Below are 18,139 nucleotides of genomic sequence, written 5' to 3'. Positions count from 1 at the left end.
AGGGAGGGAGAGAGGGAGGAAGGAAGGAAAGGGGCCCGGTGTGGTGGCTAGTGCCTGTAATGTTAGCACTTTGGGAAGCCGAGGTGGGTGAATCACTTGAGGCCAGAAGTTTGAGACTAGCCTGGCCAAGAAAACCCTGTCTCTACTACAAAATACAAAAATTAGCCAGGCATGGTGGTGCGTGCCTATAATCCCAGCTACTTAGGAGGCTGAGGCATGAGAATGACTTCAACCCAGGAGGCAAAAGGTTGCAATGAGCTAAGACTGCATCACTGCACTCCAACCTGGGTGTGGGCAACAGAGTGAGACTCTGACAAAAAAAAAAAAAGAAGAAAAGAAAGAAAAAGAAAGAAAGAAAGAAAGAAAGAAAGAAAGAAAGAAAGAAAGAAAGAACGAACGAACAAACAAATGAATAAAAGAAAGAGAAAGAAAGGAAAGAAAGAGAAAGAAAGAAAGAGAAAGAAAGAAAAGAAAGAAAAAGAAAGAAAGAAAGAAAGAAAGAAAGAAAGAAAGAAAGAAAGAGAAAGAGAGAGAGAGAAAGAAAGAGGTGAAGGAGGGATGGAGGGAGAAACAGAGGGAGAAAGACAAGGAGAGAGGGGGACGTCAATCCAAGGTTCACGTCTTATACAAAAATTAACTCAAAATGGATGATAGACTTGAATTAAAATGTAAAACTATAAAATTTTAGAAAAAAATAGAAGAAATGTTTGCAATCTTGGACCAGGCAAAAAGTCCATATACTTGACACCAAAACACAATATATTAAAAGAAGATTGATAAACTGGACTTCACCAAAATGGAAAATTTTGCTCAGTGAAAGACCCTGTTAAGAGTATGAAGAGACAAGCTACAGACTGGAAGAAAATATTTACAGATCACATATCCAATGAAGGACTCGTATCTAGTATGTATAATGAACCCTCAAAACTTAACAGTCAAAAAACAAACAATCTAATTAGAAAATGGGCAAAAAATCAGTTTTAATTTGTGAAGTATAACATAGTATAAAAATTTTGAGGCCGGGCGCGGTGGCTCAAGCCTGTAATACCAGCACTTTGGGAGGCCAAGACGGGCAGATCACGAGGTCAGGAGATCGAGACCATCCTGGCTAACACGGTGAAACCCCGTCTCTACTAAAAAATACAAAAAACTAGCCGGGCGAGGTGGCGGGCACCTGTAGTCCCAGCTACTCAGGAGGCTGAGGCAGGAGAATGGCATAAACCCGGGAGGCGGAGCTTGCAATGAGCTGAGATCCAGCCACTGCACTCCAGCCTGGGTGACAGAGCGAGACTCTGTCTCAAAAAAAAAAAAAAAAAAAAAAAAATTTTTTTGAATAGATCTTATGTGCAGCCATTGCATTGTTAGTATTTTATAATATTGTGTGGTTTTGGTTCTTGGTGCTGTCTTAATCCCCTCAGGCTGCCATAACGAAATACTGCAAACTGAAGGGCTTATAAACAACAGAAATGTATTTCTTACAGCTCTGGAGGCTGGAAAGTCCGAGAGCAAAACACCAACAGATGTGATGTGAGGGTCTGCTGTCTGGTTCATAGGTGGCACCTTCTGGCTGTCCTCTTAGGGTGTAAGGGGGCTAACCAGCACTCTGAAGTCTCTTCTGGGGCACTAAGGACACTAATCCCAATCATTAGCCTCTGCTCTCGTGGCCTAATTACCTCCCCAAATCCCTATCTCCTAATACTGTCACCTTGAGAGTTAGGATTTCAACATATTAATTTGGAGGGACAGCAGAGATTTCAGCTGGGAGCCAAGGAGGGGGCTGAGGAATGTGCCTCTTCAGGTGGGAAACTCACAGATGGCCAGGAAGCAGGACGTGCATGAGATGTCATTCCAGAGCCTCTCCTTCAGGAGAATCACATAGTCCTCCCCTGAGCCGTGGTCGTGTGGCTCATCCTTCTTCCAGTTGCTGTAGGTCAGTCTCCCGTCCATCACGTACATGAACTGGCCTTTGGTGGCCTCATCTGTGATGCCCAGGAAAGCACTGTCTTTGGTCACGTCCTGGATGGCCTTATTCTCCTCGGCATTCTTGTGGGCAGCCACTGTGGCCTGGAGCCCAGCACATAGATTCTTCACTTTGGAGAAAGGCATCCCCTCACCATTGGTCACGAAGAGCTTCTTCCCAGACATTTTCCAGAAAGAAAGGAAGGAGGGAGGGAAGGAAGGAAGGAAGGAAGGAAGGAAGGAAGGAAGGAAGGAAGGAGGGAGAGGGAGAGAGAGAGAGAGAAAGAAAGAAGGAAGGAAGGAAGGAAGGAAGGAAGGAAGGAAGGAAGGAAGGAAGGAAGGAAGGAGAGGGAGAGAGAGAGAGAAAGAAAGAAGGAAGGAAGGAAGGAAAGAAGGAAGGAAGGAAGGAAGGAAGGAAGGAAGGAAGGAAGGAAGGAAGGAAGGAAGGAAGGAGAGGGAGAGAGAGAAAGAAAGAAAGAAGGAAGGAAGGAAGGAAGGAAGGAAGGAAGGAAGGAAGGAAGGAAGGAAGGAAGGAAGATCACAGAGGGTGAGTGAGGCTGGCTGGGTTTGGAGCCCAGTCCAGGACAGTAGGCAAGTAGTCTGAGTTCTCTGGGAAGTCAGACCTCTGAAAAATCACCCTATGCCCAGTAGCTCAGTCCAGAGCCTGGTCAGGAAGCAGACCTCAGCTGCAGAGCCTGGGAAGGGGCATCCAGACCCCTGCAGACAGCCCAGACTCCCCTGGGATATCCCACCTTGAAAAAGCATCTGCTAAAACCTGCCTTGGCACAGGTGCACATAGGGAGACAGTCTTGGGCCCCACTGGAGGCTTGGGCACCAGGATAAGCAAGAGGCAGGGACAGACATCAGAGCACAGTAGATAACAAGGAAGGAGCACAGACTTCGGAGAGGACAGACCTCCATCCAAACCCTCCCCTGGCACTTCCCGGCTGTGTGACCTGAAATGAGTCACCAACACTTCCTGCACCTCGGTTTCCTTACCTGTCAATGAAGCAAGTTCAACAACCACAGCTGAGTTTGCCGAGAGGATTGAATGGAACCATCTTATGGGAAAATGCCACCCAGCACAGGCCCTGGTGTAGGACAAGTGTTCATGAGTTAGTTCCCCTCCCACCTTCTGCAAACCTAGAGTGTGCTGAAGAAAAGAGTGAGAGCCAAGAACACATCATGGGCAGAGAGAAAGCTCACGCTTCTTCATGTGGTCCAGTTCTGATCTCAGGCTCTGTAGCTGTCTCTCTAAGTTGGCCAGCTTAGCCTCAGTAACTGCAAAGCAACAGGGAGAAGGTATTTATGGAGAAGACCTTAAGTTGGAGAGTGGAGCATTTTGAATAAAAACAAAGTGGCTTACTAAGAAAACGCTTATTCCAGAAAAATAAGAAAGCAAAAGAAATAAAAGGGGAAAAATGACTACATTCCTGCTTTCCAGCTATACCTCTGCATCCCTTCACAACCTGGAACTTCAGGCCTGGACCTCTGTCTCCACATACAGCTTACATATTGTCATATTGTAAGAATTCATAAGAAAATACTCAACTCATTACTCTTCTTTCTGAAAACTTTTCTTTTCTTTTCTTTTTTTTTTTTTTTTTGAGTCGGAGTCCTGCTCTGTCGCCCAGGCTGGAGTGCAGTGGCTCAATCTCGGCTCAATGCAACCTCCGCCTCTCGGGTTCATGCCATTCTCCTGCCTCAGCCTCCCGAGTAGCTGGGACTATAGGCACCCGCCACTACGCCTGGCTAATTTTTTGTATTTTTAGTAGAGACGGGATTTCACCATGTTAGTCAGGATGGTTTCAATCTTCTGACCTCTTGATCCGCCCACCTCGGCCTCCCAGAGTGCTGGGACTACAGGCATGAGCCACCGCGCCCGGCCTAATTTTTTGTATTTTCAGTAGAGACGGGGTTTCACTGTGTTAGCCAGGGTGGTCTCAATCTCCTGACCTCATGATCCACCCGCCTCGGCCTCCCAAAGTGTTGGGATTACAGGAGTGAGCCACTGCGTCTGGCCTGAAAACTTTTCTTTGTCATTCATTTTCATTTCTCATTCCAGATACACTTTTTAATATGTTTATTGTTTTGACAGGCTGGTAGGCAAATATGAATAAGTAGGTTGTCATTGTTCTTTGTTCGTACTGAATTTGCTCTATTTTTCTCTGAACTAAGTTGTTGTGATGTTCCCCGTCACCCAGGGGTCCTAAGAGGCAGAACGTTTTCATGCCACTCTTGTGACAATGGACATAAACCCAACCCTTAAAGGGCCTATTTCCTCCCTGGCACCCCGGAGGTGCGCACTGGACTGCTTCCACTGAAGAAAAGCCAGGGCCCATCTGCTAAGGGGCCTGACGAGGGAACGGCCCTACATAGCTTAAACGTCTGCATCTGGGCACCTATGGGAGTCCCCTCAGGCCCCAAGTAAAGCTGAGAGGGCTGGCGGCGCTGGGCCAGGAAGCAGAATCGAGCATCTTCCCATGAGGCAGCAGGAGAAGCAAGAGAAGGGGACCTTCCAGCGGCCCTCCAGCTCCCCAGGACCTGGGACCCCCAGGCCACCATGCTGAGGTATGCCCCTTACCTGAATTGTCCCCACGATCTCCTTTTTGGCCCCTTGGTCCTGGAATTCCAGGAGCCCCTGTGTTTCCTGGGGGCCCCAACTTCCCAGGAGGGCCCTGCAAACCTCTGAATCCTTGATCTGTTGCAAGACAAAGGGACCCAGTGGCTGTCATTCATTTTTTTCCCAAAAATCTCAATACTCCATTCATGTTCACCCCCGGAACAGCCAGCGAGCTAACGGTGACCCAAAGAAAAAAGACCCCTGACTCTTGCATCCCAGGGGAGGGCCTGCACCAAGGCCAGTTCCCTAACCAGGCGCGACAACCCTCTGTAGGGACAACCACACATCCCTAATTCCTGTGTGAAAATATGGGATCCCGGAGAGTCAGCAAGCAGCTTTGTTTTGGAGACAATGGCATTTTACAGGGATTGTTCTGAGTGTAGCTTGGGTCCTGATGAAACGGGAGCCTCCCCAAGTCTGTGCTCGAACCCTCATGTGGAGGAAATGCCTGCTGGAGGTGGAGATTCAGAAAGACACAGGTCGGACCTGGATCTCACTTTTCCCTATTGGGTCCTTCTCACCCATCTCTGCCTGTGATGCCATTGGGTCTCCAGCACAGTGCTAGGCAGCTCTCTACATTTGTGCCCTCACCCCATCCTGCACTGCTCCCTCCCAGGCATCTGTCTCCACAGCTAAGCACCTCTGAGCCTCCAGAGTCACAGGTTCTCAGGGTATCTTTCTCCAAATATTTATTTCCAGAAAAAGCATGCATAGATCTTCCACCAGACAAACACATGCACACACATGCGCACACACACACACACACACACACACGGACACACGGACACACACACATGCATGACCACAATTGACTACTTCCATTTATGTTTCGTTCATTGCAGGGCCAGAGTGGAGAGACTAAAAATCCCCAGCACTGAGTCACCTCCTTCACATCTTCTTGTTTAGAACCTTTGTCAAATGTCTTGCTTGGACATCTCACCAGGCCAGGCACAAGGAGAAGAGGTATTTGCAGATGACTTCAATCCACAACTGAATGTGGGCATTGGCACCTGCTGCTCCCTCTGCCTGGACATTTCCCTGCATCTCTGCCTGCTTATTTGTTGTCACTCAGCTTTCAGCTTAAATATTATCTCTGGAGAAAGGTCTTTGCTAACCCTGTAATTTTAAGTAGTCACTCAGTTGTAATTCTCTGTTCTAATTTTCTGCCAATTATAGCTTCCACGTGGGACTGTTTTGTTTATTTGGTTGCATATCGATTGATCACCCACCCCACTCCTGTAGAACAAGAAGCTCATGAGAACAGGAGTCTTGTTCCCCAGCTGTTGTTTCTCCACCAAGAAGAGTGCCTGGAAACAGAGTAATGCTCAATAAACATTTATGGAATAAATGAATCCTCCAGCAGCGTGTCCTCAAATCAGCCCTCTTCTCTCTGGCTGGAGCTACCATCTGTGCCCCCTTTACCAGTGACCTCACTTTTCTATTCTCAGTTCACATCTCTGTCCCCAGGGTGCAAACCAGGGCTAGGCACACAGGAGGATTGGGCGCGAGGGAGAGGAGAGAGGCAGAGACCTCGAGCAGACACCAGATCATCTGTGCTTGTCCAGGCCTGAGTTTCCAGAAGTGTCCAGTTCTTGTCACCAGAGCCTAGTCAAGCTGCCCAGATCCCGGATGTGAGCTTTGATGCTTGCCTTCCTCCAAACTCACACCCATTCTTTGAAACATTTCATGTCACCAAACAGCTTGAGAGGTTTGTTTTTCCCAGGTGGTGAGTGGGGTGGGTCACTTCCCTGTGACTCTGCCTTGTGATGGGAGTTTTGGCTTCTCAAGGGTCCTCACCCTTGTGTACTCATGTCATCAGGTCCTGTCCAGCGGCCCTCTGGTTCCCATTCAGGGGGCCTTCCAGGCATCAAGAGGTGCTTCCATGGTAAATAAGATCCCTCTCAAGGCTGTGTCTCCTGATGCCATTGACACAATGTTGAAGAGCCCATAGGCCCAGAGGACAAAGGACTTTCAATTCGCTTAGCAAATAGGCAGATCTCCCAGGAAGGTGGGAAAGTGGAACTGACAGATTTGCATTGAGCCAGGATCCTGACTGTGCTGCAGACTTAGAGAAAGGGTGGTTTTGAGTGGGGAGAGGGTAAGCAGGAGGTAAATATACCTAGGAGCAAAGGAACCTCAGAAAGCCTGGATTCTGGAGGGGACGAGTTTCTCCCCCAAGGATGTGTACCCCTAAGTCTGTCTTCTCATAGACTCGGAGATGAATTTATGCTGTTCTTATGACTATTACTGAATTTTGCTATTTATGCCAAGATGAAAAATTGTGTTTCCAGTGTCTCAGCATGGCATGATCTCCCGCACTGTGGAGACTTAAATGCAGTGGAGACACCACAGCCCAGGCACCTCAGTGGTGTCTCAGATGGAGGCCAGGCAGATTTGAGTTCATCATGGGACAATTATCAAATACAGTAGGGGACAAGCAGAGTGAGAGCTGATAGAAATGACAAGCCTCAGAAATAGCCCTCCAAGGAGTGTGGACCCTACATGGCAGATAAATTAATATGCACTTCAAAAGAGGGTAATAATGAAGGAATAAATGAAAATTATATAATTAAATTAATAAACGAATTAAAAATAACTATAGTGCTAATAAAATAAAACACTGGTTCTTTGTCAGAGACATAAACTTAGCAATTATGGCTGTAGTAGTTTTAAAGTTGTTTCCTCCTTGTTGTAAAATTACATCTCAGGTCCTTTGCCAAAGGGCTTCACAAAGGCTCCCACTAGAGTGTGAGGAGTAAACACTCCAGCCCCTTTGTTGTTTGGTGTGGCCGTGTGACTCTGAGCTGAGACGAAGGGAGTAGCAGCTTAACGAGCGCTTACAGGTCTGCTATGGCCTTTGTGTGTCTTTCCCAATCATGGGAAGTATGCATCCCTGGAAAGTGATATGGAACAGTCACGAACTCACCTGAAAGTCTGTCCAGCTGACTGCTGCTGAGTCCAGGCCCACTCAGCTGAAATCAGCCAAAGCTCAACAAAGTGGAAGATCCAGAGCAGGAAATAAACCGTTTACCCTTGAGAGGGAAATTTACTGTTGTGTTAGCTGACTGATACAATATCAATGATTGCTAGAAAAGGTATAAGGAATTAACAAACCAGCCCAGGCGCAGTGGCTCACGCCTGTAATCCCAGCACTTTGGGAGGCCAAGGCAGGCGGATCGCCTGAGGTCAGGAGTTCAAGACCAGCCTGGCAAACATGGTAAAACTCCATCTCTACTAAAAATACAAAAATTAACTGGACGTGGTGGTGCCTGTCTGTAATCCCAGCTACTTGGGAGGCTGAGGCAGGAGAATCGCTTGAATCCGGAAGGCAGAGGTTGCAGTGAGCTGAGTACGTGCTGCTGCACTCCAGCCTGGACTACAAAGTGAGACTCCATCTCAAACAAACAAACAAACAAACAACAACAAACAAATCAGGAAGAAAAGGGATTATTATACTAGTACAGATGGTGCTGACATTATAAAATCACACTATGTGCAGTTAATTTTATAGCAACACACTGGAAAATTAGGTAAAATATATAATATTTTAAGAAAGCTTAGAATTATTTAAGTTGGCCCAAGAATGACTGATATATTATGGTAATTGATATATGACTAATCATAAAATATAGAAATGGAAGTCAAAAATTAACAACCATCCCTCCATCAACAAAATGGTTTTAAGGTGAGTTGTATAAAATCTTCAGAGAAGAGACTACTCTCGTAGAGAAATGGTTTATATCTAAAAAGCTACTTAGCTGAGATGATTAGCTGAACATGTAATTCAGAATGGATAAGGATTGAACAAAAGGAGGAAACTTTCAGAAAATCTAATTTATAAGCAGAGAGGCAAAAATACAGTTTAAAAAATAACTATTAGGCCGGGCGCGGTGGCTCAAGCCTGCACTTGGGGAGGCCGAGACCGGCGGATCAACAGGGTCAGGAGATCGGAGACCATCCTGCTAACATGGTGAACCCTGTCTCTACTAAAAAAAAATACAAAAACTAGCGGGCGAGGGTGGCGGGGCGCTTGTAGTCACCAGCTACTTGGGAGGCTAGGCCAGAGAGTATGGCGTCAACCCGGGAGGCGAGCTTGCAGTGAGCGTGAGATCCGGCCCACATGCCACTCCCAGCCTGGGCGACGAGAGGCGGAGACTCCATCCTCAAAAAAAAAAAAAAAAAATAAAAAAAAAAAAAAAGAAAAAAAAAAAAAAAACTATTAAAGTCCAGCCCTGTATTCATGGTTAATAGCAGTCTCTGGAATCTGACTTCCTACATTCATTAGCCCATGAACTAGCTGCATAATATTTGGAAAATCACTGGAACCTCTATATCCCTTGACATTCTTATTTGTAAATAAGGGAAAATAACAGCACCTATAAAATAGGGTTAATAAGTTTAACTAGTATAGTGCCTACCCCATAGGATGTGTGATGAGCATATATAGCATCAGACCAAGTAGGGTATATCCAAGGAATGCAAGGATGGCTCAACATCAAAAAGTAAATCAATGCAAATCACTAGTTTAATAAAGAGCAGGTTTTATTAAGAGCCTAATTCAGATCTGTGCAATCTTGAAGCCTAAAGCCTGTTCCCAAAACTAATACATGGTCTGAAAATTCTTCATACATTTTTTCCCAGACTCCTGTAATGCAAACTTTCTAGGATTGATTTCAAACACAGTCCAAATAAATGACACTGTCCTCCAGTTTTGTCATTTCCCCACTCAGGCCATAGAGTGGTAGCTCAGCTTGAAGCTGTTGCTTCTTGAAGTGAAGGGTGGGCAGTGGCCTACTGTCTTATTTCTTTGCATGTGCAGAGGGTAGAGAGAATGCTGTTGGTGGCAATGGTGGGCAATACCTGCGCACAGGAGGAACCACATGTCAGCAGGTACACTACTGCCTCTCAGCCCACACTGACTGTTTGTGTGACTGATTACAAATGACAGCTCCTTTCAGCAGCTGGTTCTTCAGGAAAGAGACTCTATAATTGCCTCTAGCTACATGTCCCTTACCCTCACCTTTGCACCAGTACACATTTCAGTCCATAATGTCTTGTTGCTGGGGTCCCTGAGTTTCAGGAAGCAACTTGCTCATGAGTAGGGTGTGAACCCCAGGCAGCTTCTGTGATACTGGCATTCACATAGCCCCCTAGGAAACTCAATCCACGGTGTTGCAATCCACATTGCCCCAAAACACTCCTGCTCACAGCTTTGTCCTTCCTCTTCTTCTCCCCATGCTCCATAAAATCAGTCCATCTGCTGGTTCCAAATGTCAGAATTTTACAAGAGGAAATGATTCCACATCCCTGCCTTACATGACTTAATTAGAGATGTTGAGGTAACCTGAGCATCCCTACTCACAAAGATTAGGAGGGGCTTAAGACAGTCACTTCCCATACCCCAAAAGTAGAGGACAGGAAGGGATGATTTCCACTGTGAGAGCACAAATGTCACCCAAGGTGGGTCAGCAACCTTCAATTCTCTCCAGGCCTCCTTTTACTGACAAGGGAATGGGGATTATTAAACCACTTCTGCTGAACAGCCCACTCCTTGCAGGGCCTACGGTGGAGTCCCTGGGGCATTTCTCCAAACTTAAATAATGAAGCACTTAGAGCCTCTTATGCTCAGTGGCATCCTCTGGATGCCAGTACTACTTGCTTGACACTCTTGCCTTGATGTTAACAGACTAAAGAAAATGCTGAAAATTCATCTGATAAAGTGCAGCACACTTTCATAATGAAAACAATCTTAGCTAACTAGAAAAAAAGAGGAAACTTTTTTACCTTGACACAAGGTACTTACTAGACACTTAAAACAGCAACATTTTCAATGGTGACGTATTGAAAGTGTTCCTGTTACATAATCAGGGCCAACTTCACATTATACACAAAGAGTCCATTTTCATTGTGTCTCTTCAAAAGCTATAGAGGTTTCTGTCCCCTATATAAAGATAAGAATTGAGACATTAAAATATAAATGTCATATAGGAACAGGAAAAATTTCCATCACTTGTAAATACAAACAGTATTTATGAAATATAATAGAATCAAAGATGGCCAAATAGGAATAGTTCCAGTGTGCGGCTCCCAGCAAGATTGATGCAGAAGACAGGTGACTTCTGCATTTTCAACTGAGGTAACTGGTTCATTTCACTAGGACTGGTTGGACAGTGGGTACAGCCCACAGAGGGCAAACTGAAGCAGGGTGAGGCATCGCTTCACCCACGAAGCACAAGGGGTTGGGGGATTTCCCTTTCCTAGCCAAGGGAAGCCGTGACAGACTGTATCTGGAGAAACGGTACACTCCTGACCAAATACTGCACTATTCCCACTGTCTTAGCAATCGGTAGACCAGGAGATATCCTCCCATACCTGGGTCGGCAGGTCCCATGCCCACGGAGCTTTGCTCACTGCTAGCGCAGCAGTCTGAGATGGACTGGCAATGCTGCAGCTGGATAGGGGGGCGGTGTCTGCCATTACTGAGGCTTGAGCAACTCACAGTGTAAAGAAAGAGGCCTGGAAGCACAAACTGGGCAGAGCCCACTGCAGCTCATCAAGGCCTACTGCCTCTATAGATTCCACCTCTTGGGGCAGGGCATAGTAGAACAAAAGGCAACAGGCAGCTTCTGCAGACTTAAATGTCCCTGTCTAACAGCTCTGAAGAGAGCAGTGGTTTTCTCAGCATGGTGTTTGAGCTCCGTGAACAGACAGACTGCCTCCTCAAGTGGGTCCCTGACCCCCATTTAGCCTGGCTGGGAAACACCTCCCGGGGGGGCCGACAGACACCTCAAACAGGCGGTGCCCCGCTGGGATGAAGCTTCCAGAGGAAGGATCAGGTAGCAATACTTGCCATTCTGTAGCCTCCTCTGGTGATACCCAGGCAAACAGGGTCTGGAGCGAACCTCCGGCAAACTCCAACAGACCTGCAGCTGAGGGGTCTGCCTGTTAGAAGGAAAACTAACAAACAGAAAGGAATAGCATCAACATCAACAAAAAGGACATCCACACCAAAACCCCATCTGTAGGTCACATCAAAGATCAAAGATAGATAAAACCACAAAGATGGGGAGACACCAGAGTAGAAAAGCTGAAAATTCCGAAAAAAAGAGTGCCTCTTCTCCTTCAAAGGATCACAGCTCCTCGCCAGCAAGGGAACAAAACTGGATGGAGAATGAGTTTAATGAGAGAGTTTAATGAGAGAGAGTTTAATGAGAGAGTTTAATGAGTTAATGACAGAAGTAGGCTTCAGAAGGTTGGTAATAACAAATTTGTCCAAGCTAAAGGAGCATGTTCTAACCCATTGCAAGGAAGCCAAAAACCTTGAAAAAAGGTTAGATAAATGGCTAACTAGAATAAACAGTGTACAGAAGACCTTAAATGACCTGATGGAGCTGAAAGCCATGGCACGAGAACTTCTGACGCATCACAAGTTTCAATAGCCGATTTGATCAAGTCAAAGAAAGGATATCAGTGATTGAAGATCAAATTAATGAAATAAAATGAGAAGACAAAACTAGAGAAAAACAGAGTGAAAAGAAATGAATAAAGCCTCCAAGAAATATGGGACTATGTGAAAAGACCAAATATACATTTGATTAGTGTACTGGAAAGTGACAAGAAGAATGGAGCCAAGTTAGAAAACACTCTTCAGGATGTTATCTGAGAGAACTTCCCTAACCTAGCAAGGCAGGCCAATACTCAAATTCAGGAAATACAGAGAACACCACAAAGATACTCCTCGAGAAGAGCAACCCCAAGACACATAATTGTCAGATTCACCAAGGTTGAAATGAAGGAAAAAATGTTAAGGGCAGCCAGAGAGAAAGGTCGGGTTACCCACAAAAGGAAGCCCATCAGACTAATAGCAGATCGCTCAGTAGAAACCCGACAAGCCAGAAGAGAGTAGGGGCCAATATTCTACATTCTTAAAGAAAAGAATTTTCAACCCAGAATCTCATATGCAGCCAAACTAAGCTTCATAAGTGAAGGAGAAATAAAATCCTTTACAGACAAGCAAATACTGAGAGATTTTGTCACCACCAGGCCTGCCTTATAAGAGCTTCTGAAGGCAGCACTAAGCATGGAAAAGAACAACTGGTACCAGCCACTACAAAACATGCCAAATGGTAAAGACCATTCATGCTATNACCCACAAAAGGAAGCCCATCAGACTAATAGCAGATCGCTCAGTAGAAACCCGACAAGCCAGAAGAGAGTAGGGGCCAATATTCTACATTCTTAAAGAAAAGAATTTTCAACCCAGAATCTCATATGCAGCCAAACTAAGCTTCATAAGTGAAGGAGAAATAAAATCCTTTACAGACAAGCAAATACTGAGAGATTTTGTCACCACCAGGCCTGCCTTATAAGAGCTTCTGAAGGCAGCACTAAGCATGGAAAAGAACAACTGGTACCAGCCACTACAAAAACATGCCAAATGGTAAAGACCATTCATGCTATGAAGAAACTGCATCAATTAATGGGCAAAATAACCAGCTGACATCATAATGACAGGATCAAATTCAAACATAACAATATTAACCTTAAATGCAAATGTGCTAAATGCCCCAATTAAAAGACACAGACTGGCAAAATGGATAAAGAGTCAAAACTCATCAGTGTGCTATATTCAGGAGACCCATAAAAGATGGAGGAAGATCTACCAAGCAAATGGAAAGGAAAAAAAAACACAGGGGTTGTAATCCTAGTCTCTGATAAAACAGACTTTAAACCAATAACAATCAAAAGAGACAAAGAAGGCCACTACATAATGGTAAAGGAATCAATTCACCAAGAAGATATACTATACTAAATATATATGCACCAAATACAGGAGCATACAGATTTATAAAGCAATTCCTTAAAGACCTACAAAGAGACTTAGACTCCCACACACTAATAATGGGAGACTTAAACACCCCACTGTCAATATTAGACAAATCAATAAGACAGAAGGTTAACAAGGATATCCAGGATTTGAACTCAGCTCTGGACCAAGCAGACCCAATAGACATCTACAGAACTCTCCACCCCAAATCAATAGAATATACATTCTTCTCAGCACCACATCACACATATTCTAAAATTGATCACATAAATGGTAGTAAAACATTCCTCAGCAGATGTAAAAGAACAGAAATCACAACAAACTGTCTCTCAGACCACAATGCAATCAAATTAGAACTCAGGATTAATAAACTCACTCAAAACCACAGAACTACATGAAAAACTGAACAACTTGCTCCTGAATGACTACTGGGTAAATAACGAAATGAAGGCAGAAATAAAGATGTTCTTTGAAACCAATGAGAATAAAGACACAATGAACCAGAATCTCTGGGACACATTTAAAGCAGTGTGTGGAGGGAAATTTACAGCACTAAATGCCCACAAGAGAAAGCAGGAAAGATCTAAAATTGACACCCTAGCATCACAATTAAAAGAACCAGAGAAGCAAAAGCAAACAAATTTAAAAGCTAGCAGAAGGCAAGAAATAACTAAGATCAGAGCAGAACTGAAGGCGATAGAGACACAAAATAAACCCTTCAAAAAATCAATGAATCCAGGAGCTGGTTTTTGAAAAGATCAACAAAATAGGTAGACCACTAGCAAGACAGTTAAAGAAGAAAAGAGAGAAGAATCAAATAGATGCAATAAAAAATGATAAAAGGGATATCACCACCAGTCCCACAGAAATACAAACTACCATTAGAGAATACTGTAAACACCTCTATGCAAATAAACCAGAAAATCTAGAAGAAATGGATAAATTCCTGGACACATACACCCTTCCCAAGACTAAACCAGGAAGAAGTTGAACCCCTGAATAGACCAATAACAGGCTCTGAAATTGAGGCAATAATTAATAGCCTACCAACCAAAAAAAGTCCAGGGCCAGAGAGATTCACAGCCGAATTCTACCAGAGGTACAAAGAGGAGCCGGTACCATTGCTTCTGAAACTATTTCTATCAATAGGAAAAGGGAATCCTCTCTAACTCATTTTATGAGGTTAGCATCATCCTGATACCAAAGCCTGGTAGAGACACACACAAAAAAAGAGAATTTTGGGCCAATATCCTGATGAAGATTGATGTGAAAATCCTCGATGAACATTGATGTGAAATCCTCCATAAAATGCTGGCAAACCGAATCCAGCAGCACATAAAAAAGCTTATCCATCATGATTAAGTGGGCTTCATCCCTGGGATGCAAGGCTGGTGCAACATACGCAAATCAATAAACATAATCCATCACATAAACAGAACCAATGACAAAAATTATATGATTATTGCAATAGATTCAGAAAAAGCCTTCAAGAAAATTCAACAGCCCTTCATGCTAAAAACTCTCATTAAACTAGGTATAGATGGAATGTATCTCAAAATAATAAGAGCTGTTTATGACAAACTTATAGCCAATATCATACTGAATGGGCAAAAACTGGAAGCTTTCCCTTTGAAAATTGGCACAAGACAAGCATGCCTTCTCTCACCACTCCCATTCAACATAGTGTTGGAAGTTCTGGCTAGGGCAATCAGGCAAGAGGAAGAAATAAAAGATATTCAATTAGGAAAAGAGGAAGTCAAATTGTCTCTGTTTGCAGATGACATGATTGCATATTTAGAAAACCCCATCGTCTCAGCCCAAAATCTCCCTAAGTTGATAAGCAACTTCAGCAAAATCTCAGGATACGAAATCAATGTGCAAAACTCACAAGCTTTCCTATACATCAATAACAGACAAACAGAGAGCCAAATCATGAGTGAATTCCCATTCACAATTACTACAAAGAGAATAAAATACCTAGGAATTCAACTTACAAGGGATGTGAATGACCTCTTCAAGGAGAACTACAAACCATGGCTCAATGAAATAAAAAAGGACACAAACAAATGGAAGAACATTCCATGCTCGTGGATAGGAAGAATTAATATCATGAAAATGGCCACACTGCCCAAAGTAATTTATAGATTCAATGCTATCCCCATCAAGCTACCACTGACTTTCTTCACAGAATTGGAAAAAACTACTTTAAGTTCATATGGAACCAAAAAAGAGCCTGCATTGCCAAGACAATCCTAAGCAAAAAGAACAAAGCTGGAGGCATCATGCTACCTGACTTCAAACTATACTACAAGGCTACAGTAACCAAAACAGCATGGTATTGGTACAAAACTGAGATATCGACAAATGGAACAGAACAACAACCTCAGAAATAACACCACACATCTACAACCGTCTGATCTTTGACAAACCTGACAAAAACAAGCAATGGAGAGAGGATTCCCTATTTAATAAATGGTGCTGGGAAAACTGGCTAGCCATATGTAGAAAGCTGAAACTGGATCCCTTCCTTACACCATATACAAAATTAACTCAAGATGGATTAAAGGCTTAATGTAAGATTTAACACTATAACAACCCCAGAAGAAATCCTAGGCAATACCATTCAGGACATAGGCGTGGACAAAGACTTCATGACTAAAACACCAAAAGCAATGGCAACAAAAACCAAAATAGACAAATGGAATCTAATTAAACTAAAAATCTTCTGCATGGCAAAAGAAACTATCATCAGAGCAAGCAGGCAACGTACAGAATGGGAGAAAATTTTTGCAATCTACCCATCTGACAAAGGGCTGGTATCCAGAATCAACAAAGAACTTAAACAAGTTTACAAGAAAAAAAAAAAAAAATCAAACAACCCCATCAAAAAGTGGGCAAAGGATATGAACAGATGCTTTTCAAAAGAAGACATTTATGCAGTCAACAGACATATGAAAAAATGCTCATTATCACTGGTCATCAGAGAAATGCAAGTCAAAACCACAATGAGATACCATCTCACACCAGTTAGAATGGCGATCATTAAAAAATCAGGAAACAATAGATGTTGGAGAGGATGTGGAGAAACAGGAATGCTTTTACACTGTTGGTGGAAGTGTAAATTAGTTCAAACATTGTGGAAGACAGTGTGGCGATTCCTCAAGGATCTAGAACTAGAAATACCATTTGACCTAGCAATCCCATTACTGGGTATATACCCAAAGGATTATAAATCATGCTACTACAAAGACATGTGCACACATATGTTTATGGCGGCACTATCCACAATAGCAAAGACTTGGAACCAACCCAAATGTCAATCAATGATAGAATGGATTAAGAAAATGTGGCACATATGCACCATGGAATACTATGCAGCCATAAAAAAGAATGAGTTCATTTCCTTTGCAGGGACATGGATAAAGCTGAAAACTATCATTCTAAGCAAGCTATCACAAGGACAGAAAATCAAACACCGCATGTTCTCACTCATAGGTGGGGGTTGAACAATGAGAACACATGGACACAGGGTGGGGAACATCACATGCTGGGTCCGGTTTGGGGGTGGGGGCCAGGTGGAGGGATAGCATTAGGAGAAATATCTAATGTAAATGAAATTTGAGGGATGCAGCAAACCAACATGGCACATGTATCCATGTAACAAACCTGCATGTTGTGCACATGTACCCTAGAACTTAAAGTATAATAATAAAAAATATATATATATAACAGAATCAGTTATATTAGAAGTATTAGTGGGAAAATGAGAATCCAAAAGATGGTTGGGTATAAGATCAACAGAAATTAAGAGTTTTTTTTTTTTTAACAAATCAGCAATAATTAATTTAAAATCTTATAAAAATAGTAACAATAGCAAATAAAAGCATAAAGAAAGCAAAAATAATCCTAATAAGAAACAAGAAGATATCAATTTTCAGAGGCTTGAAGTATTTATCTATAAAATTGGGAATACACATGGTCCTGGATTTTTGATGGTTTAACTTACAATTTATCAACTTTACAATGATTCAAAAGTGATGTGAATTCAGTAGAAGCCATACTTTGAGTACACATACAATCCTTCATTCACTTCCAGTACAGTATTCAAAAAAGTCCATGAGATAGTCAATACCTTATTATAAAATAGGCCATGTATTAGATGATTTTGCCCAACTACAGGCTAATGTAGTGTTCTGGGCATGTTTAAGGTAGTTTAAGTTAAGCTATGATTTTTGGTAGGTTACGTGTATTAAATGCATTCCCAACTTATGATATTTTCATCTTGCAATGTATTTATCATGATATAACCCCATCATAAGTCAAGGAATATCTGTATATCCTTCTCCTTCTTTTTAAAATAATTTGGAGGAGGACTCAATAATTTGTGTGCTGCATCCTAAGTGCATGCGGAATGGTGATCAGATTAAAATGCTTCCTTCATAAAAGACTGAGAAATTGTTCCCCTCATACTCATTGGTTTTCTGAGTGTAGATTCAGAACTTCCTTGCACCCAGGAAAAGCAATAAATGCCGAAGAAGAGTGTTCACAGGTATTGGGGTGGAGAAGTGGGAGCCTTTCTGGGAGCATGTTACAGGGGAGAAGTGGGAGGTGGGACACATATGTGGCTGCCTCCTCAAGCAAGTAGGGACATGGTCTCATTCCTGCGCAGCCCTGGGGTATGGGAGCATGGTCCCATTCCATGCAGACCTGAGATTAGGATGAATCACTGA

The 18,139-nt window shown here is 43.3% G+C and overlaps 1 protein-coding gene across 1 annotated transcript; it reads right to left on the bottom strand.

Moving 5' to 3' along the window:
* Positions 1 to 1,794: 1,794 nt before the first annotated feature.
* Positions 1,795 to 5,294, bottom strand: LOC108518082 (mannose-binding protein A-like). The gene is given in 4 exon segments (XM_017856225.1): positions 1,795 to 2,159; positions 3,157 to 3,240; positions 4,544 to 4,660; positions 5,069 to 5,294. Coding segments are annotated over 4 exon segments (792 nt in total).
* Positions 5,295 to 18,139: the final 12,845 nt, after the last annotated feature.

This window comes from Rhinopithecus bieti, unplaced genomic scaffold (assembly GCF_001698545.2).
Source record: "Rhinopithecus bieti isolate Rb0 unplaced genomic scaffold, ASM169854v2 scaffold_43555, whole genome shotgun sequence".
Taxonomy (NCBI): Eukaryota; Metazoa; Chordata; class Mammalia; order Primates; family Cercopithecidae; genus Rhinopithecus; species Rhinopithecus bieti.
Note: the sequence above shows the minus strand (reverse complement) of the source record. Positions and strands in the feature narration are given on the sequence as shown.